Raw genomic sequence first — 23491 nt, 5'->3', positions numbered from 1 at the left:
TAAAAAAAATTCAAATCAATTTTTTCAGCATTTTTTTTACTATAACATTTATAGGAACATCTAAATTTGGAAAGAAGAACAATAAAAATATGAAAACGTGAATAGGTAACCATTTACCGTGATGGGAACATTCAAATCTAGAAAAAAATTTATATGAAAATGTGAATGGGTAACTAGTTATCCTAGTGGGAACATCCAAATCTGGAAAATAAATAAATATATATATATATATATATGAAAACTTGAATGAGTAACTAGTAACCCTGATAGGAACATCCAAATTTGAAAAGAAAAAAATAGATATGAAAACGTGAATGGATAACCAGTTACCCAGATAAGAAAATGTGAATGAGTAACTAGTTACCTTAGTGGCAACATCCAAATTTAGAAAAGAAAATTAGATATGAAACATTGAATGTGTAACCAGTAACCATAATAGGAATATCCAAATTTGGAAAGAAAAAAATAGATATAAAAAACTTGAATGGGTAACTAGTTACCCTGATGTAAACATTCAAATTTGAAAGGAAAAAAAAGCTCATATGAAAACGTGAATGAGTATCTGGTTACTCTGATGAGAACATCCAAATTTGAAAAAAAAAATCAAATATGAAAACATGATTGTTATTAGTTACTTAACCCAAACAAGGAAAAGAATAGTCACGATCTTTAAAAAAAATGTTTAAAAAAAAATTAGAACAAAAAAAATTGATTTGGTATTTTTTTATGTATCATTAAGAAAATAAGTACAATAATAAAAAAAATGAAAATAAATAATAAAATATTTGAGTTGAAGGTGAGACGACTTAATAAGAAGTTTTCTCAAAAGAAGTTTGACAAAGAAAGAGGAGAAATAAGATTTCAACAAAAAAAAATAAGCTGAAGAGATAAAAACTAAAATAGTAAAGTCATATTTTAAAAGGTCGTCAATAAAAAGCAACCCAAAGTCATATTTTAAAAAGTAACCAATAAATATGTTAAATAATTTTCAAAGCAACACCAAAAGGTAACATTAGTATTTTTGTAATTATTTTTAGTTTTGGAAGTATTTGTTTTTAATTATTTTAGATCTTTGTAATAATTAATTATTATTTTAAGTATACTTATAAAAAAAATATCCAACAAATAACTGTAGTAATATGTCAAAATATTTAGTAATAGAAAAAAATTACTTGAACACTTGAAACTTTGAACCCAACCTATTCTGAACTCTGCAAATTTTGGTACATACCGATAGAATAATAATAAATAAATAATCTTTTTTATGTACACGAGAGAAAAAACAACAAGTTCTCAAATTTGTTAAAATAAAAAATAGACTCCTACAATTTTTGAGCCCACGATGAGAATCTAGGGGGAATTTAAGTATATTTTATCATCAATAATTTCAAATTTTAATTTTGATTAATTCTATAAGCCGCAAACTCTTGCTTGAATAAAAAAAACCCTGAATTTTGTATTTTAATTCAAAATTGACTCTTGTTATCATAAAGTTTAAATACTTCAACCTAAATTTGAATGAAAATAAAATTTGACAATTAAGTTTAGTTCTTTCCTATATTATTTTATTATTATTAAAAAAGATAATAAAAATAAATAATAAATATAAAAGAAGTCACCACTAGACAAGTCTTGTACATTTCAATAGATCCATACGTCTTACCTTAACTTTTAGAACTCATTTGTTCCCAATAGCTTTTCACCTAGCCGGAAGATTAACCAAATCTCATACATATTAGAATGTTTAATGAATATACATTTATACATTTTTCCCTGAATTGGATCCCAACTTTGAACAACTTGTCTGCTAGGAGAGTACCTACAAAAAGTCACTGCCCTATTTGCAACGTCACAACTAAGACATCCTTGTAGGGATGCTCCTCTCTTTTTTGGATGATCGCATTGCTTATCTCCCTAGCTCCATGAATATGTATGTGTTTCTTTTGTATATCATGAACATTCTCACTAAAGAAGAAATGGAGGTTGTCTTGTTGGGGAGAGTTTGGTACAGACGTAATAGATGAGTGCATGATAATGTTCAACTTCAAGATGAGTATGTCTTAAGGCTTATGATTTCTAATCTCCGTACCAACAAGCACAACACCATCATCCTTGTCAAACTTTGGCACCAGCTCGGAACAAAGAAAAGCAAACTGCTTGGCTTCTACCAGAGAGGGGGTGGTTAAAGTGAATGTAGCTACATCTATTAGTTCCTACGACATGACAATTGGCTTGGGAGCAGAGTCGGCACTGGACATAGGCGGACCAGACTTGTGCCTAGGGCTCCAAATTAAAAAGGCTCTACTTTTTTTTAAAATGTTATTTTTTTTCTATACTAAAAGGTCTCATAATTTTACAAAAATACCATTTTATATATAAATATTGTAGAAATACCAAAATTTTACTTGCGCCTCCAATGCTCACGGGCCGGCCCTACTTGGGAGTTGTATTGCGTGATGAAGGCGACAACTTTTTGGGCTCCTTTGTGATTACTATGCAATCAACTATGGCACCACACGTTGCAGAGGCTTTAGCAGTGCTCCAAGGAATGCTCTTCTGTTTCCGTCTGGGGTATGCGAATGTATGCATAGGGTTTGACTGACTGCCTTCGAGTTTTGCTTGACTATTAATAATAAGAGCCAATTGTTCTCAGGTTTCAGAACTGTATTAGTTGATACTCAAACAATGTGTACCAAATTTCATGTTATCTCCTTTATCCATTGTCATAGAAACTCTAATGATGGTGCTCATTCATTGGCTAAATTAGCATTGTCCATGGAGCAAACTAGAGTATGGTGGCCGGATTACCTTCTTGCCTTTGGCCAAAGGTTGCATGGTTTTTACGGCTCTGCCGTTTATTTATTGAATATCAGTATTCCTCTTCAAAAAGAAAACTTTCCATGTTGGTGAGAAGTAGTTTAAAATAACCTCAATTCTAGACACAAATTGTCCAATTTTGAGCTTACACCTTGTACATTTCTAAAGAGTTATAATAACTAATTTTGAGGGCACTCGATTAAGTATGTACGCGTGATTTATAAAGCTTGCTCCCCATTAAGACATTGGGTGGTTGGCTTGCAACATTATTGATCTAACAATGTGAAATTCTCTCTCTAATATTGGCCCAATAGATCATTTCTAGCTAGTCAACACTAACTCCATTGTCCATGTAAAGTCCTTAACCTAGGAATTTTAATGATACTCGTACTCAACTCGATCCATAACATGATTGGACACATTTGAATCAACAATCAAAACAGGATGTGAACCATAACATGACTAAAAACGTAAATTTTGTGCAAACTAAAATCATAGAGCACCTTTTCTAGTTCAGGACAATCACAAGTGTAATGTCCTTCCTTGTTAAAATTGAAATGACTGCCTTTCTTTCCCATGCTTACCTATTTTGTATTTGGCGGGCTCCTTCTTAGGTGCAAGTCTATTACCAGAACCCTTCCTTTGAGCATTATTACGATGTCTAACCTTTTTTGAGTTGCATGCACTATTATTATTGAATGCATACGCATTTCCAAAATTTGCAACCTTTGAAGCTTTAATTGCATCTAAGTGCTCAACTTCAAGGTTAAGGTGGCAAGAAAGATCATCAAAAGTCTTGTTGTTTTCATTGTGAGTCGTACTCACCACCACAGTTTCCTATGAATCTAGTAAGGAATGAATTCTTGCTCTTGTCAATCAAGTTTTACCAACTGCTTTCAACTCTCGAATCATAGTTGAGATAACACTTAGATAATGCTTCATTGTGTGATTCGTGCACGTCTTATAGAAGATTTTTTTCCACTCAATGCACACAGCCTCGTAATAGTGGCCCATTTATATTTTCTCTTAAAAGTGTCTCACATCTCACTAGTAGTGGTATGTTGCTCAAATTTGCATATCAAACCATTGTGCATGTTGCTTAGCATAGTAAATTGCAGTCGCACACAAGATCTTTCCCAAGCTGATTTTGATGGGCTCTTAATCATGCCAATATTGAGAAATGTTCCTAGATGCCAGTGCAATTATTTCTTGGGTCAAGGTTTCCATTGCCTCTTGCACGTTGAGAACACATAAACTCATTTTGCATAACATAACACATAATCTATCAAGCTCTAAATATTAATGTGTTGTGTTGTGTGCCTTGATATGTTCTCAAAGAATAAGATGTTATGGTAACCTCATCCAAAGAGATAACTGCACCCGTGATTGAAACACTACTCAACATCGACGCCTATTAGAATTGGCTTAAGAAAGATCATTTGTGCGCTTTGCTATGTTAAGTATCACGCACAAGAACTTAATTAATGAATTTAAGCAACAAGCCACTACTTTTGAGATGTGAGATTCCTTTAAGATAAAATATGGATAGGCCACTATTAAGAGGTTACATGCACTAAATATAAAATTTGACTTTTATAAGATATGCTCAAATCACACAAATAAGCAACCTCTTAGGGCTATGTCAACTATGATTCACAAGTTAAAATTATTGGTAAAAACTTGATTAATGAACAACAACTCACGACATTTATTTGATCATTACTAAATTCATAGGAGACTATAGCGGTGAGCACGACTCACAGTGATAACATCAAAACCTTTGATGATCTTTCTCGTCACCTTGAGCTTGAAGTTGAGTGCTTAGATGCCATCAAAGCTTCAAATGCTACAAACTCTATGAATGCTTATGCCGCCTATAATAATAACTCACATAACACAAAGAGGGTTAGACGTGACAATAATACTCAAAGGAAGGGATGCGGTAATGGACTTGTACATAAAAAGGCTAAGTCAACCAAACGCGAGAAAGGTAAGTGTGGTGGCAAAGGGCAAGAAAAGCTATAGTTTCAACTATAAAAAGGTTTGGATATTTTGTTCGTGATTGTACTAAGCCAAAATAAGGTACTCCCTTATTTTAGTTTGTACAAAGTTTATGTTTCTAGTCGAGTTATGGTCGCTCATTCACATCCTTTTTGCAGTGTTGATCTAAAAGAGTTTGAATACATTGCGAAGGACCGAGTCAAGTCCCAAGAGTATCATTGGATTTCAAGGAGTAAAGGACTCTACATGGGTAATGGAGCTAGCATTAAGGTGTTAGACATTGGCATTTACAAGCTAGAATTATATAGTAGTGATAAGTATCGAATTTGTCTATTTTTAATTCATTATTCTTTTATGATTATGCGTTTGATTATTTATTTATCTGTTTACTTAGTTTATTTTGTATTTTTAGGATTTCCAAGACATTTTGGTGAAAAATAATACATTTGAAATGTTTTACAAGCAATGGTTAAGCTTAACATTACAAATTTGAAGCTTTACACTTAATTTTAACAATGTTCTAATAATCTTTTGAGAGATTTTCTAGAAATGCAAGTTATAGATCTTTTTCTTGTAATTTTCCATAGCCTTTTGAATAGTCAAATTCCAAGTTATCAATAAAGTTATGGTTAAAATACCATCACTGAATGAAGCTGAAGAAAATTTCAATTACTTAGGAAACTGAAGAGAAGAAAGGAAGCGACTCCAGGTCGCGGCGGCAAAATTCTAGGCCACGATCCAGACATATGAACATTGTTCAGTAAAAAACTCAATCAAATAGAAAAAAACATTTGGGAAAGCCCAACATGTCTTAACTCTTTTGAAGTTAGTACATATGACATACGTGGTCCAATGAATATTGGAGAAAAGCCTCGTGTCTCCTATTTCATCACTTTCATAGATAACTTCATGTGTTGAGTTATGTTTATTTGATATCTCACAAGTCAAAATGTGTTAAACGTTCTATGAAGTTGGTTGAGAATTAAAACAAGCAAACCATAAAAACTCTTTATAATTGATCGTGGATGTGAGAATATATCTGAGCAAATCAAGGAATTATGTGATGGAAATTGGGACAATTAATAATTGCTGATACTCTGCAGCAATTGCCCTAAAAGTTAGTTACTGCAACTCTTACCAATGGATAAGGTGGACGCTCGAATTAGACCAGTTGCGCTCGTAGGGTTCAATAAGATTTGTTCACACTACTTGTCACAAATGTCGAAAGTTAGGCCTAAGAGAATATAATTGCATATTAATTAGATATTCTAATGATTCAAAGGATATGTAATGCTTGGTGAATAGAATAATGGAAGCATAACTGAAACTTACTCACATTATGTAGATCTCCTTGAAAAGGAATTTCCAAGGAAAGGAGATGTGAATTAAAATTTAGATTTCTATGAAATTGTGGAACCACAAAAAAGTGCTACAACAAACAAATTCTTGCCTATAAAACACGAGCAAATGTTTGACCACCCCACATCGTCGTTTTGAGATTAAGAAGGAAACAATTAAGTCGGATATAGATTCGCTGAAGAATTATCAAGTGGATTTTTTTATCACATTCTTTTAGGGAATGGAAAGCTGCAATGATATAAAGGGAATGAAGTCTATGAAGAAAAATTATGCCTAAAACTTGGTAAATCTTATGCCTAGGCAAAAAGCTATTAAAAACATATGCAGTGTAGATGTCAAACGCAAGACCATGGACCTGTTGAATGGTTGGTATAAGGCTTACTTGGGATGAAAATTTACACTTGAAAGGAAGGTGTAGTCTATGAAGAAACCTTATAACCCAAGGATTGTCGCCTCATTTTAGCTTATTTACTCATTTGGATTTAGAACTTTACTATACGAGTATAAAAAATAAATCTATATAGATCAACCTATGGGCATTGAGACAAAGGGACAAGAGTACAAAGTTTGCAAGCAATCGTTCTATTCATAGCTTAAAAGAAATCATCTAGGCTATTGTATTTGAGATTTATTACAAATGAGTTAAGATTGTTAAAGAATATCACAGTTCGTATGTTAAAGGATCTAAGGGAAGTTCTTCATCTTATCCTTGTATGTAGACGACATTTCATTAACTAGAAATGATAAAGACAATTATCGCCAGGCATAGTTTTGTTTAAAATATCTCCTTGGAGAGAACCAAGATGAGATCTTTGAAGATCCACTTAGAACACTCTCATCCGGTGAGGTATATTACCAAAATATATAAAAAAAATTAGCTAAAACTAAGAAAAATGAGTATCCATTGGATGATGTATTTTACAAATATTTTTAGATAAAGCTATAGTACAAAACTATCTAACGTACACTATTCATCATTCAACCTAATATTATAACATTAAAATATATAAAGATATTATTGATAGTTATAAAAAAATATTTGAAATGAATAAAAAATGTGTAAAAATATAATATTTAAATGATATAGAGAAAAAAAATAGAAAATCTGATGTATGGGAAAATGTAAAATTTAAAAATAAAATAGAAAAATGTGTATTTTTAGAAAATATTTTAAGAGATGAAGTAGAACACCAAATGAGAGTGCTCTTACGAGTAAACATTGAGATCTCAAAACCCATATATAACTTGTTGGTTAAGTCAAGCCAGCATGTGGTAAATTAGAGTTAAGCATTTGACATTCTTTTTTTCATTTAAAAAAAAAAGCAGCACACTCAATTTTGATGAGTAGTCCATTGAAGTGGAAAGAATGTACCCATGATATATATATATCCTAAAAAAGTGTTACTATTTGCCACCTTAAGGTGCCCTACACTACAAGAGGTGACACTTCATAATTAGTTAGTGATATCCCATAATCCTTATTAAATTCCAATATATGAGACCCGATATCAAATTGCATCAATAGCAATACACCACCTCCTTGTGGTGTTGAGCACCATTAGTGCCTCTTAGCACTTCTCTAAAAAAATCATATCATTTACACATTAGAAGTTAAAAAAATAAATCATGCCAGCCATGTATCCCAAAAAAAAAATTATATATAATGGAAAGACAATTTCAAGAGAAATCCAAAACTACAAAGATCTCATCCATTTAATAAAACATGCAAAGACAAAACGCATTCAAAATTAAAAAAAAAACATAATTTAACCTAAGTTTTCTCTCTTGATCCGTAGAGCAAATACTCACAAAATAATTTTTGTAGTACGTTAATCACATCATAATACTAACCATAAACAAAAACATTAGATCCAAACAATTAACAGAAGGTATTTACAAATATTTATCCATATTATTACCATAATAAATAACTAATAATATTACCTCATGTACGGACTCGGGGCTGAAGACCACCGACCACCGGTTATATAGCTCTAATACCAAAGATCCAACATTTAATATCAACTTCCAAAGCACGGTATCCCAGTAAATTCCTTGACAAGGAGAAAAGCAGAACAGTGTATAGTTCAAATAAGGACACTGCCTTGTTTATGAATAGAGTAGAATTCGACAAGAAAATAGTACCAGATTCGATTATTTTCAGATCTCAAACATAGCACTGATACCAGATAGTATGAGCACGAGGGTTTAAATTGATACTGTAAATGACAGTAAAAAAAAACTCATTCAAACTGCACAAAGTCAATTTATTAAATAGCAAATTTTACCTGTCCTACAGAATACATAAAGCAAAATGATGTGAGGCTTAAAAAGAGAAATAAACTCATCCTAAAATGATTAGCCATCAAGAGCTCGAGGTGTGTAAAAAACATAAGAACCAAGAAGAAAAACTGCCTACAACAAACACATATATGAGCCACTAATTACCAATAATCAGCCAGAATGAAACCAGAACAAAAAGAAGGGTGTTGAGAAGATGGCAATAACCGTCACTACTCAATTTTATCTGCCTCTGGACTAGCATTATCGGCAGCATCTGTCCTAGTTGTTTCTTCACCCCTTCGAGTGTTGTCGTCAACATCCAGTACATCATCCATCATGTCATCCTCCCCATTGATGTCCTCCACATCATCTTCCTCTTCATTGTTGCTTTCGCTTGGAATCGTTCTTTTCTTGGGACCATGCTCAAGTCTATGGGTGTCCAATTCTTTGTCCATTGTTTCCTGCAAGTTCAGTACATCATTTGCTTTCCTATTCCTTGCATTTTGCCACCTTTCCAAGTCTTTTTCAACATTGGCAAGATATTGCTCCCCAATCTCTTTCTGATATTCCGTCAGTTCCTCCCTCCTAGAAGCCTTCCATTCTTCAAATGCCTGATAAGAATAAAGTAAAAGAAATGTCAAGAGAATATTCCAGTATGGTTAAGAAAGTTTGGAACCAAGCTCACAAAACCAATCCTGCACTGCACTGATCATTATGAACATTACATAATGCTTAAGAACACAGATGAAAACTAGAACATATTGAGAGAAACTAAATTATATTGCAGACAGATTTAATTTCGGTATTTTAAAGTATTCAGCCACTTGAAATCATTGCATATCACAGCACCTACAGGCTACAGCACCAATGGGTGACCTAGTATGCCTTAAGACATGAAACATATTTCAAGAGAAATACAAGATGAATAAAAACCTGTTCTTTTCGCTGCTCAGCCTCAATTTCATTTGCATCTAGTGGCTTCTTCGGCAAATAATAAATTGGAGGCTCTGTCTTAGTCCTGAAGAGAATAAATTCAAAACAATAAAATATGAGCCAACAATTAAAACAAATGGGTTTTGAATTTCTACCTAAAACCTTGCTATACAGTAAGAAACTTCACTCATTCATCAAGTTGCTTCAATACTACTATGCACATGAACAGAAAAACTTATCTTCGGCTCAATAAAATGTGAATATGGACACTTTTGGGCCAAAAATAAAAATAACCTGCAAAAAAGTTACAGTTAAAATTTTACCATATTGGAGTCATCAATTTTGAAAGAACACTGATAAAGAGATAAACACTAACTTAAAACCAAAAAAAATTTAAAAAAATCATTGATGGAGACTCTACCTTATAAAATTGCAAAGTTTTTTATGGTGCTCACTCCACCGAAGATACAGTAATTCCAACTTCTTCTCTTCTGTCTTGGCAGAAACACGTGCCCGCAGAGTCTGACACAACATGGGTAAAAGCATTAAAAATTAATTAGTATAGCTAGATTTCCCAATAGAAAAGCATTGATGTTCACCAGCAGGTCAATTACATATGTGATTAACAAACCAGATCTCTCCTCCGCTTTTCAGCAATCCTTTCACGCTCTTGCTGTCTAAGTCTTTCACTTTCTTCACGTGCTCTTTGCTCAGCCTATCAATAATACAAGTTACAAGGAGCGGTAAGTGTTTGAGACAGGAACAAATGACAGATACAAGAATGTGTCCCTAAGACAAATCTAAAGATGCATGGATTTGGAACTTTCAAGTGCAGACAATTTGATAAATCAATGGTACTGTCAGGGAACAGATGTGGTTTTTCTTGAAACAAATAATTTTTTTAAGAGAAAAAAGGAAACCAAAATGGCTGAAGAACCAGATATCTGCCTCATGCCTAAGAGAACAGAAAAGAGAGGAGAATTCAAATCACACTCTCCCCATTCACACAAATATTACGTAAAAGTCCAAAATTCCTCTAGTCTCTAGATGTGCGGACCTGAACGAAAGCCCAAAGTTGAGTGTCGGCTATTGAGATGCACTAACATCCTAAGATGTCAATTTCATTACCTAAAGTGTGCAACTTTTGCAAGCCTCTACACAGAATATTGCTTGGTGACAAGTCAGTTCAAAGTTTAGCAATTTACATGATAAACATCCAAAACTCTGCCCACGTCCATTCAACATTTTTGCCCAAAATTAAGATGTTATAATTTTAGAAGTTCAAATCGCTTCTGTTTGCAGTAGAATACATTAAAATTTCATTTATGCACTAAAAAAACACTTACTATGCCAAAAACTTGAAACACAAATATATACTCAAAACTATCAACAAACAAACACTTTAAAAAAATATATAAATAATAAAAGCAACCACATAGTCATATCTTCTTGAGTAAATGTCAATGAGGCAAATACTTACATTAATTATCGGGGGAGTATGTTCCTTTTTTAAAAAAAATATTAAAAAAAAATACAAAAAGAACAAAGCTTTGTATTATTCGTTTGAATGAAATACAATGTAAAAGGAACATGTTAACATCATTTGGGTGAAAACATAAGACCCGAGAAACAGCAATGAAATAAACAAATGAAAGTTATGAAACAGATAAGGCAGCAACTTTGCAACAAGTTGTTCCAATCTCTAACTAAATCAAAGAAAGAGAGTTCCTCAAACCCTTTTAACTTTATAAACCCAAGTTGCCACCCTGAAGTAGGTGTATGTTCATTTCCAAGCATTTATCATGCATCAATTACATGCAAATAATATCAAAACACTTAAGTAAGACAGCAGCCATCATAATAATTATTACACAAATGTGTGATAACCTGTAAGCTCTTTATTGTTTTAAATAAAAGTCAAATTAATCACTAGCTCTCATATCTTAGTAGCATATTTTCCCCTTTTGTGATGTAAACAACTACCATATCATCTGTTCTTCAATAGCTAATGGGAAATCAATTGGTAAGGCCACACAAATATCTAAGATCTTTATGGTTGGTTCCACGTGTGATTGTTCTATAAATTCAGATATTCAAAATAGATAATAACCTCATAACTCAAACATTAGAGCTTAACTTGATAATTAAATAAAGAGAAGCTAAACACTAGCTCCAATAAAGTTATTCTGTTCAACTTCTGTTTTGCAAGGGTCTACCTTCTAAGCTAACAAACAAGAAAGATGACACAGGACAAAGAATAAGCCAATCCTCAAAATGCATGCCCCACCACTGACAAAGCAACAGAAAAACTGTATATCATTTCTTAAGTTTTGACGTCAGTGTCAAGTCAACCACACGAGCATGATTGAGGTGCCTTACATGTCAATTGTCATATGAAAATTAATTCTACAAGTTGGGAAATATATACATACTCTTTGTAAGGAAGTTGATCTCCGCATAAATGCCTCAGTTCCTGAAAGCTGCTTGTCTTCTTTCCTGAATTTCTGCAAGAGTCCCAAAGAAATGTTATAAAACAGATCTTGTGTAAATCTTTGTTTTACGTAAATCCCAGAGTAAATCATAACATAACAAGTTAATACATACCTCCAGAGTTCCCAGAAGCTGCCCCAGCATTCTTTTATTCCTACTAACCAAGCTTGGATCCTCATTCTTAGGCAATACCCTTGGGACATGCTCATTGCTCGGGATATCAAAATCCTAATTAAAAAATCAAAGTAGAACTGTAAACATAGTTCGAAACCTGAAAATCCAAAAGAAGACTAGTAAAGTGATATGAATTTACCTTCCTCATTGGTCTTTGATTGCCATCTCTACTGGACCAACCACTCTGCAGCAAATTCCCATCAGTTACTTCCTTGACCGAATCATCTTCATTCACATCCTCATTTGCTTTGGCATCCTCAGTGATCTCTCCATCTTCCACCTACTTCCAAAAATTAGAATCATACGATTTCTAGACTATGTTATAAAGAACAGAAAAAAAAAATAACTTCCCATTGGTTCAAAAATAGTGCTTTTCTTAACTTTTTTATATTTTCTCTTCAACCAAACAGAAAACTAAGTATAACTAAGATAAGCCAAAACCCAAGAACTCTACTATCAATACCTAAGGATTAATGAAAATGAAAGAAAGATTCAGCAACATAATTCTAAACCACAACACAAGACTTTCTTCTTTATACCTTGACAACGGCTGATGAAAGTCGTCTCTTTGCAGGTGGTTCATCTTCTAGCTCAGTCCTATCAGTCTATTAAAAAAGAAGAAAATTAAGAAACAGTGCGTTTTCCACGAAACAAACAGAAAGAGTAAAGGAAAACCAAAGAAAAATCAAAAGAAAGACAAACTTACAGGCCGAGTGAAACCTCGCTGACGAGCACCATTGGCGGCAAAGTTACGAGGACCAGCGCCGGGCAAGCGTCCCCGGCGAAGCCCCCGAGGATCCCGAAGGCGGTCAGTAATCTGAAAATTTACTGAGAAAATCAGAGAGAAAACACACTGAGCTACAATATACATTCAAAAGTGAGAGAGAGAGAAAATCAGACCTCGCGTTGCTGGCGCTGAAGCTCATCGATCTCCTTGCGAAGATCGTCTTCTGATTTCTCAGAGAAAGTGGTTGCCATGGATTGAATGGCTAATGGCAATGGCAGTGGGGACAGTGCCAAAACCCTTCGAGAGACTTTCCGAGATTTTCCTTTTTCTTGAATGAATTGAATGCCCTATTCCTTCTTCTTCACTTGAGTTGGCGGTATTCGCCCTGGGAAACTTGACAAATACCCTTTTAGTATTTCATTTTCGATAAGTACCATTTATTAATTGTTTCTTATATTTACACACCTTTTTTTTTGTTTGAAAATTATACCAGATAGGTCTTTTTTTGTGGGAATTTACATTTGTTACTATGTCTATATTTTTTTTAAAAAAACATATAAAAATTAAATGTATGAGTTTTAAATTCCCAAATAAATAGTTAAGTTAAGAAATAAGAAATAAGCCATAATACTTTTTCACATGTAAGCTGTATTATTTTGTAATGGCAGTTTGGTCATTTTCATTCAGCAATTTTATTTTATTATTTAAGCTATTTTTTTCTAACGTTGTAAACACATGTATTAATAATGTTTTCTTTTGTTATTGTTCAATTATCTTTGTCGACTCTAGCAGCTTCCTTGGCAATGTTCGTTTCCTCTATGCTTCAGAGGCACTCTTCCCCTGCCCCCATCTCTAGTGATGTGATTGCCAGTGCTTTGCATTGTATCTTGTTGTTGCATTAGTAGTGGTCTGATTTTTCTTTTTCTTTTTGTAATTCTGTATTTTTATTTTTGTTTGTGTATTTTCATTATATTACTTCTCATGCATGTTTAGGCTTGAAAGGATGAAGTAATTTACGAGGAAGATCTTATTTTCACTCGATAATTTGTTGATGAACTCATAAAACTATTGTTGGCATCACATATCACTAATGAAAATTTAAATGAAGATGTTAGCGTAAAGTAACCAGTTAACTAGTTACAATGTTTTACTTGTGAGTTCATGTAAGTAGTTACAATATACAATTTTAGGTATTATTATCTAAGTATTTTATTTTTTTGTTTTTTTACACCAGTTTGTTGATGTGTATGTTCTGAATTGATCTCACTTAAGACTAGTTCAATAAGTTGGATCAAATGTTGCTATAGAACTAGAACTTGTTGAAGATGAGAAGAAACATATTGAAGAAGAAGAGAAAAGAATAATTGGAAGAATGTTCATTTATGGGACAATTGAGAAGTTTCCTAATTATTCGTGATGACCTTGTTGTTTTAGTATATTCATGCAATAAATAATATTCGATTGAGATATAGTAAAACCTCTGTATAAAAATGTTTTATACAAGAATAATCTTTATTTTATTATAAAAAAAATTGGTCTTAATTTGGGTCAGTTATAAATAAGAATAATCTCTAAAATATAATTAATTATACGTTTTTTAAGTCCCGCATTAAAAAAGGGAAATTTTACACTATATGCATCATAATATAGTTAATTTTTTTAACATGTCATCATAAAAATTCTCCCACTAATGTGCCCCCTCCCATATTTTGGACAAAAATACCCACATCAGTTAAAAATAGTAAAAATTTAACACTTCACATATTTCTCTCTCTATCTCTCTCTCATCCATCATTTACAGCCATTTTCACAGCAACATTAATAGCATTGTCGAATATACTGAAATCAGTGAAGAAATCGGACTGCTCGGATCTGGAAGTTTCATTTCAAGTGAAGAAATTGTTATTCTTTGCGTTTTTTAAGAGAAAAAATCATGGGTAAGTATCATTTAATTCTATCTACTTGTGAATATGAAATTCCATGGTTAGATATTAGATTTGAACTGTTCCGGTGTTGAGTGTGGTATTTTTTCTGCATTTTTTGATTTGTTCTTCGGATCTGGAAATATGTGGGTGTCATTCCAAAATCGATGGTAAATCAATGGCATTTCAATGGTGCATCAATGGAATGTCGATGCTAGGGCGAACATCTAATTTAGATGTTATTTTCGATATAATATCGATGGTACATCGATGTTGAATCGATGCCATATATGTTGATTTGGTTCAGCATCGATATGGCATCGATATACCATCGAAATGGAATCACATACAAATGGCGACCATCAACATCGATTATGCATCGATGACATTTTGTTGGTACATTGATGCCATATCGATGATCATCGATGGAATTTCAATGTTGGGACGAACATATAATTTAGATGTGGACAGGAGCATCTTAGGCCAGTCATAATGGCAAACTCGTGCACCCCAAACTTACATAAGTTTGGGCCCATCAAGAAGTGCACCTCATCGCCACGCAGAGACTTCACCTTCCGCAAAAGTAGTGTGTGCACCAATGCCCCAGAGAACGAAAAGGCAGGGTCTATGAAGAATGGTCCAAAAACAGACTTATTGACCCTCCCCAACAATCCATGCTCCTCAAACCTTTTCTTCAATTTCGTTAACCTCCCGGAACTCCTATAGGTCATACAACCGACATAATGATCCTCTATAGGGATCTCAAGCGGTGGGATACGTTTGGGTGGCATCTGCAAAATATCCACAAAAAAAAGAGAGAATTAGTTGAATTTACAAAAAAATACTCAGTCTGTTGTTGTCATTGAAATGCCATCGAATTACCATCGATTTGACATCGAAACAAAAAGCAAAAATAAACATATACAAGCATGCATCGAAACAACATCGAAATACTATCGATATACCATCGAAACTCATTTTACAAATAAACAAACAAACTATCGATGTGCCATCGAAATGACATCGAAATACATCTAACAAATAACAATTGACTAAGCCACCCTCGAATCAACATCGAAATACTATCAATAGACCATCGAAAATGATTTTACAAATAAACAAACAAACTATCGATGTGCCATCGAAATGGCATCGAAATACTATCGAAACTGATTTTACAAATAAATAAACAAACTATCGATGTGCCATTGAAATGGCATTGAAATACATTTAACAAATAACAACTGACTAAGCCACCATCGATTCAGCATCGAAATAGCATCGATTATATACAAAATAAAATCAACAAACCATGTATCGATATTCCATTGAAATAGCATCGATTATGCATCAAATATCTTTCAAGTAGATAACATATAAAAGTCATCAACATCGCATCGATATAGCATCAAATTAACATCGATGCATCACCATCAAATTAAAGTGATCGAACAACCATCAAAATGACATCGAAATAGCATCGAAATTAATAGATTTATCAAAATATGACTAAACCAAGAAAGCATCAAAATACCATCGAACTATAATCGAAATTGCATCGAAGTCAGCATTGACATATCATCGAAATTTCATCAATTTTATACAAAAAAAAAAAACTGAAAAACATGCAAGCATCGAAATGGCATCGATATACCATCGATTGACTATCACCTTCATTTAATGGTCCATCGAAATAATATCGATGGAGCGTCGATTGCGCATCGATGAACAACAATTCAATTATTTAAAAATATACACATGCACTGAATGTCATCGAATTACCATCGATTAAGCATCGAAATGGCATCAATGTGGAATCGAATGAATATCGACCCACAAAAAATTTGCAGAACTTAAACACAATCTTCCAAAATGATGCACATAGAATCAAACCCATTTAAAGCTACATTTTTTCAAAATAAATATTAAAAATCAAACCCCTTTCATCGATTTTATACATTACGATTCAAATTTTAAAAAAAACCATAAAAACCGACTTACCGTTGCCGGCGATGGAGAAGAAGGCGGCTGTGATGAGAGAGAGAGCTTCGCCTGAGAGAGATAGTGAGAATGTGAGGGGTCTAAGAGGTTGAGAGAAAATTCCATTGAGAGAGAAATAAGAGAGTTCGGCTATGATGGGAGTGTTTAATGCTAGGGGTGTTTTTGTCCAAAAAATTAGAAATGACATATGTTTGGGAGAGTAAGTTATGTTGCATTTTAAAAAAATTAAGTATGTTATAGGACATATAATGTAAAATTTTCCTTAAGAAAGTATACATCTATATAGTAATAATTATATATACAGTCAAATAAATATATATTATGTCATTTATTTGTACACAAATGAGAAATTCAAGGATTTATTCTACATTTGAATTACTTAAGTTACTTTTAAATATGTAATAGTTATTAGGGAGTTTTATTGTTATTGTTGTTAAAGTTGATACTTTTGAATGTTTGATAATTTTTTTTATACCAATAACTCTATTCAGTTATAACCTCTCAATTAGAATAAAATTAGTTTGGTCCCAAAACTATTCTTATAAAGAGGTTTTACTGTATGTTACTGATCTTGTAGATCTGGGTAGGAATAAGAAGAATAAAAAAAAGGGCAATTAGTTTTATGTTTATGTGTTTTAGTTTTATTTTGTTATCAACAAGTCAAAATATTTATTTTAATATTATTTGTTTTTAATGCAAAACTTCTCTAAGTAGTTTTTTTTTAGTACCTTGCAACCTGTGTTGGTTTACTTTATGGTATAAAAAATTGTAATTGGTTATAATTACTCATATGTATATTGGGAATTTATGTATTTACACTTTCTTAATCAACAACGCATAATAGGAATAGTTCAATATTACAAACCCTATATGCTAATCAAGATTCTAGTTCAAAGTATGAATGCAAATCTTGATAATCAAATAACCATATTCAATGTATGAATGCAAATCTTGATATTTAAAGATTATAAGATTAAATGATTATAACATAGATCCAGAATCATTAAATCATCAAAACTAACAATAATGAACACAATTAAAGAAGTAAAACACAATGGAAAAACGGAATTACAAAGTTAAGTGTTAGAGAGATACAACCTGGCTTTGAGCACTTGAATCTTCAAACTTGAGGAACATGTAAGGCTTATACACAAATTAACATCGCTGTGCAAAATCTCTATTCCAAGTCTTCCCTTTGTTGCTTGAAGCTTCACCAAGATAGAATGAGATTTATGATTGAACAAGCCTTTTCAAAACTCACCAATTCAAGCAATACTTGGTGAGTTTCTTGGAGAAAACTTATGATCTTTGAGAGATAGAGAGAGAGAGAGAGAGTTGAAAAATGTGATCAATGTTTTACAACTCTAATAATCCTTATATATAGTATAGGCATCATCTTCAAGTCTAACCAATAAGATTAGAGCTTTAGAACATATTATTTGGAGCTTATTTACATAATTGTACGATGTCGTAGGGACCACCCAGGCGATGCGTCGCTTGCTTATAGGCGATGCATCGCCTGCGACGCAATCGCCTGTTCGGGTTTTTAAACCCTTTTCGCATATAGGTGATGCAACGCCTACAAGGAGGCGATGCAACGCTGCCCTCTCTGCCTAAAGCCTCCAAGGGGGACTCTAAAATTGCTCCAAATGCCCCCAAACTTTTTGAGAATGTTTAGATACATCATTGTATCACTTTAGACCCATAAAAGTCAATTATAGATGTCTACCACACAATCTCATGTTTTCACTTCAACTTAAGTAAAAATCATTTTACATCTCATTGTGTAAATAACTTAGCCATTACATTAACCAATCTCAACAACATATATATTAGTAAGGCTCATTTTTTAACTTATTACAGTTCCTTACTAGCTGTGTTAGTTTACTTTTTTACTGTGCAAATTCTTAATTAGTTACAGCTGCTTATATATATATATATATCACTAAGACATTTTTTGTAACTAGTTACAATTATAGTATGTTCATTCCAAAACAACTGTCCTGTGGTGTGTTCTCTGATACTGATTACAACCTTTGTAAATTTGTTTTTGAACTTATTGTAACTGGTTACGATAAATAATTAAAATAGAACCATGAAAACTAATAAAGAGTTCCTTTATTTTTCTAAACTTTTTAGTATCATGTGCTACACAGATTGAATCAATAATGCATCAGCATTAAGTTCAATATTTAAGTATTCTATATATGAATAATCTTAGCAAATTAAAAAATATATAAAAATAACATTGGCTGACTTCCTTTTTCTATTTGGTAGTTGATTAATATGCAACCATTTGCTTGTATTTCGTTCTTTATTATCACCTTTACAAGGTTAGTAAATGATAAATTAAATTAATAGGAAGCAATAAACTAACAAGTTTGCAGTTTATAAATTTATTGAAATCTGTCCATATACCTCCATGATAAAGCATTAATATAACTGAATCCATTTAAAAAGAAAAAGTTACAAGAAAAAATCATACATAAATTGGTTTTTGTGTCACCAATTTCAGTTTTGATTTCTAAAGTTGATTTCATGTGTCTCAACGTTTATTGATATGAGTTGAGAATGAGCAATTGCTAAGAAGCAGAAAAATAGCAAATATGTAGTTGCATATTCATTCAAATCTATCCACATTCCTCCATGATGAAGCATCATTGTAGCTAACATATTTGTTGAAAGAAATGAAAAAAAAAATAGGAAAACAAAATGTGATACCCTACTAATCCAGGACCATCACCTTGTGTGTTTAAAATAGTACTTAACTCGCTAAGCGAGAAATTTGGACTCAAAACTGTTATTTAAAGTTAAATAAAGTTGAAACGCTAAAATTTGATTAAAAATATTTAAACCTCTTCATTAAAATTATAAAAGTTTACATGGGATCCCAAATTCTTTAAACAAAATATATTTACAACCACTGTTTTTCAAAATAAGTCGACCTAAGCAACAAAAAACAGATTTTTACCCTAAGTCCATAAGATAACTCAACCCTGTAGGTCGAGTAGGCCGAACATGTATGCACCATCGCCAAGCTCTCTAACTTATGGCTGGTCTACCTTCCCTTTGCCCTTACATGCACCATAGAGCACCTGTGAGCCAATGCCTAGCAAGAAAAGCCCAACATGGCATAATAAATAATCACATTAAACATAATTAACAATTAATATGATTCATAGAAAATAAAATGCAATCATTCAATCATATAAACATTTATCACGACCTATGCCGAATAGGGTTCAGTATCGAGCACCATGCTTACGACCCATGCCAAATGAGTGTATACCGCACTCCATTAATGACCCTACCATCACAACCTACATTCTACATGATTATAGTCGAATACGCTCCATACCGATAAGTCATAACATATTCAATTAAACATAACAAGCACATATATAATGTAACGCCCTGATTAGTCAAGATCGTTACACTGTGTGTTTAAAGTGGAGCTTAACACGCTAAGTGAGTCATTTGGACTTAAATGTGTAATTAAATACTAAACCAAGGTTAGGTATTAAAAATTTTGGTCAACGGAGTAATCATTTTTCATTAAAAGTATTTAGTTTATATATGGGATCCCAAAAAGTGATTATAGACTGATAAAAGACAAATAAAATATACACTAGCCGTCCTAGACTGCAAAACAGAGTTCAACCCTAGTTCCTCCCAAGTTATCCTAGTTGTGGTGGTTGATTAGGCTGCATATGTACACATCGTCCTTGAAGCTCTCCAACTCATGGTTGGTCCAGCTTACCCTTGCCTTTACCTGCGCCACAAAGTCAATAGATTCAAATAAGCAACAACATATAAATAATAAACTTAGTAGTAATAACCTGCGCAAAAAACACATAATCCAATTTAGTAATCAATGAGTTAGATAAGTGCAATTAGCACTTTTGAATATTTATGTGATGTTCAGGCCTGGTTCTCTTAAGTCGAGCTCTCAGTTCTTATTGCCGACCCCGACTCTCTTAGGACGAGCTGCGTTCCGCACGCTTGATGTTGGCCCTGGCTCCCTTAGGCCGAGCTTCCAAATTAATATATAATCAAACATATAGATTGCAGCACATACAAGCATGCCTAATCGAATAATCACATTTATAACCACAGTCACATCCATTAACAGGGGTCCAAGCCCCGATTACAACCCGGGTGTAGTTTTCTTACCTCGAGTTCCGAGTAGATAGTGTATGGCAATCCCGAGCACGATCCCTATTCCCGAGCCCTAGCGATATAACCTAGTTACAAAGAAATAACGGTAATCATCAAGATCTAAACTAATTAAAAGCTTCAAAATTACTTACTAGCCTCTGGGACCTCGAATTCTACTAAACCAGGTAGTAGAATCCTTCCCGAGCCTTTAGGTTTGAGTTCCCAAACTTAAAATCCCTATTTGGCCAAAAAAATGTATATTTGAGCCACGGCACCCCTCAAAGTGTCGCGACCCTCTACAAGTCAGAGAGCCTCCAAGTCATTTCCTGGAGACGTGTCGCGGTGCAACCCACCCAGCGTCGTGGCGTTAAGGCAGTTCAGCGAACCCCCCTTAGGCCTCTGAGTTCATGCGGGTTACGGCGCTCCACGGACAGTGCCACAGTGCGACCCCACGAACTCAGAATTCCCATCACTTTTCCTGCATTTTCCCTGAGCCAAAACCATCATAATTCACCCTAAACATGAACCCAAGCCACAATTGAGTATAGAATTCTCAACAACACAGCATAGGCATCATTTATACCCCAAAAACCCAACCACAATCTTACCACACTCAATAACCCAAGCTAGAATTAAAACTCAATCAAAACTTGAACTAATCCAAGAATTCACATAAAAAAATCAAGTTATAAATCTTACCTCGATAGTGATTTCGACCCCTGAAGTGAACCTCAATCAATTCCAGCCTCCAACCTTCAACTTCCTAAACCAAGCTCCTTCAAAATGACTCAAGCTCCAACTAAGCTTCAAGGGAAAGAGAATGGCTGAGAGTTTTTTGGTGTTTTCGATTGTTTCTCAAGGCTTCTAGCCTCAGCTAAGGCCAACCAAAGGCTAGAAAAAGACCATAACGCCCCTAACCCAAGTGTTTTCCCTTCAATGCCTTCAAGGGCAAAGCGGTCATTAGCCACATTTCCCGCTAATCCTCAAGTAGCACTATAGATTCCCAACTAATCCCGACATACCAAAATAATCACTAAATAACTACCCATCACCCGATAAATCCCGACTATGCACTAAGTTTCCCAAAATAACCCTAGGCTCACCCCGAGACGGGTATTTGACCCAATTGTGACTTTTCTGCTAACTCCCCCACTAGGATCGCCTCGAGCCACACATCTCAAATATATCCCCATAACACTATGGTCTCACTCATAAAACATATATAATACAATATATACCCTCAACGGGTCAAAAATTACAAATATGCCCAATTAACAAAACAGGCCCACATGCATATTTAATACACATAAACATGCATAAATACTCATATCCCCATATAAATCATATATGCCACATAATAACACATATATATTCAATTAATTTCACATATAACTCTGATTATTCCCCCTGGCACAGTAATCCAGGCACTAAGCCTTATTGGCGAATTTGGGACGTTACAACTATCACCTCCTTATTGAAATTTCGAGAACGAAATTTATTCAAACATCTCGGGATACAGGGTCAACAAATCTGACTCTAACTTTAGAGTCAAGTCCTTTACCTTACTATTTCTTTGTAACACCCTCACTAAAGTGGCAGTCTTATTCTGTAAGACTTTATCTCTTTTATCCAGGATTTCCACTGACTTTTCCTTACACAATAAGTCCTACTGAAATCCCAGGGTCTCTTCACCCAAACAAGGGTAGTACTCGACACCTCTTTCCTTAGCATTGGCACTAGTAACACCTTATGAGCCTCTATCCATGCTGGGGTAAGGCTGATCTGTAGAACCCTTGCCTAATCCTAGTTAGGATCTCAAAAGTCAAACAAACCTAGAGTCAAATCTCCTCCTTCTTTCCAAATTACCTTATCTTTTGATTGACGATACTCGGAGAGGTACAAGGTCTCCTTATCTTGGAACCCCACATTCTCATATTTAAATTTGCAAACTCTTATGTCTTTTCAATAAAGCAGACACTCCTGCCTTAACAACCCTTAATAACTTTATTGGCCCTTTGGACCGATTCCAAACCAGAATACTTCTTGTCTCTCATTTCATTCCACAGAATGGGTAATTCTTGTTTCCTATCTTACAATATCTTATCCAGAGTCACTCTAGCCGCCGACCGTTATTCATCACCATGACAATCAAGGGACTGTATTTGCCTCAATGTCCTAAATACTTACATATTCAAAATAAAATGCTTAAAGTATGAGTTGTTCTTTCAGGTTGTCAATTTGTCTGAAGGTAGCCAATAATTCAAAATCCTTATTATACTCATCGTCCTCTATGACCTTTTCCAGAACTTGGAAAATAAATAAAGGGTTTTAAGTCAACTCTATCGACTCTGGTGCCCCACCGAGAAATACGGTCTGCTTTCACACATACTTATTCTTATGATAACTTGCTCACACAGGCAAAAGGTGTGTTAACTTAATATGTCGAGTCACAACTTCTCATACCCAATCATCTTACCCGCATTCTAAGGTGATCCACCTATACGGTCCATAATTATATCCCTCCATACTAACTTTGGGATGCCCTAGAGTCAAAATAGCCTATCTGGCTTCTGATATTCATCTCTCACTTGCTGAAAGGTTAGGCCGTCAGCCCCCCGGTATACCA

General features: G+C 33.8%; 1 protein-coding gene across 3 annotated transcripts; it reads right to left on the bottom strand.

Annotated features, from left to right (window-relative positions):
- Positions 1–3912: 3912 nt before the first annotated feature.
- LOC133782079 (uncharacterized) lies at positions 3913–13140 on the bottom strand. Of its 3 annotated transcripts, XR_009870333.1 has the most exons (13): positions 12958–13140; positions 12764–12874; positions 12597–12662; positions 12197–12337; positions 11998–12111; positions 11826–11897; positions 10025–10108; positions 9815–9915; positions 9394–9478; positions 8626–9071; positions 8323–8396; positions 8122–8231; positions 3913–4691 (listed from the first exon to the last, which is right to left on the bottom strand). XR_009870333.1 is itself a non-coding variant. In XM_062221257.1 (10 exons), the coding sequence occupies exons 1-10, from the start codon at positions 13033–13035 to the stop codon at positions 8691–8693; spliced, it is 1233 nt and encodes a 410-aa protein (XP_062077241.1). In that variant the 5' UTR covers positions 13036–13139; the 3' UTR covers positions 8431–8690. The 3 variants fall into 3 exon arrangements, 1 of the variants encoding a protein (XP_062077241.1); XR_009870332.1 differs by lacking the exon at positions 3913–4691 and having other exon boundaries at positions 7861–8231; XM_062221257.1 differs by lacking the exons at positions 3913–4691; positions 8122–8231; positions 8323–8396 and having other exon boundaries at positions 8431–9071; positions 12958–13139.
- Positions 13141–23491: the final 10351 nt, after the last annotated feature.

This window comes from Humulus lupulus, chromosome 6 (genome assembly GCF_963169125.1).
Source record: "Humulus lupulus chromosome 6, drHumLupu1.1, whole genome shotgun sequence".
Classification (NCBI taxonomy): Eukaryota; Viridiplantae; Streptophyta; class Magnoliopsida; order Rosales; family Cannabaceae; genus Humulus; species Humulus lupulus.
Note: the sequence above shows the minus strand (reverse complement) of the source record. Positions and strands in the feature narration are given on the sequence as shown.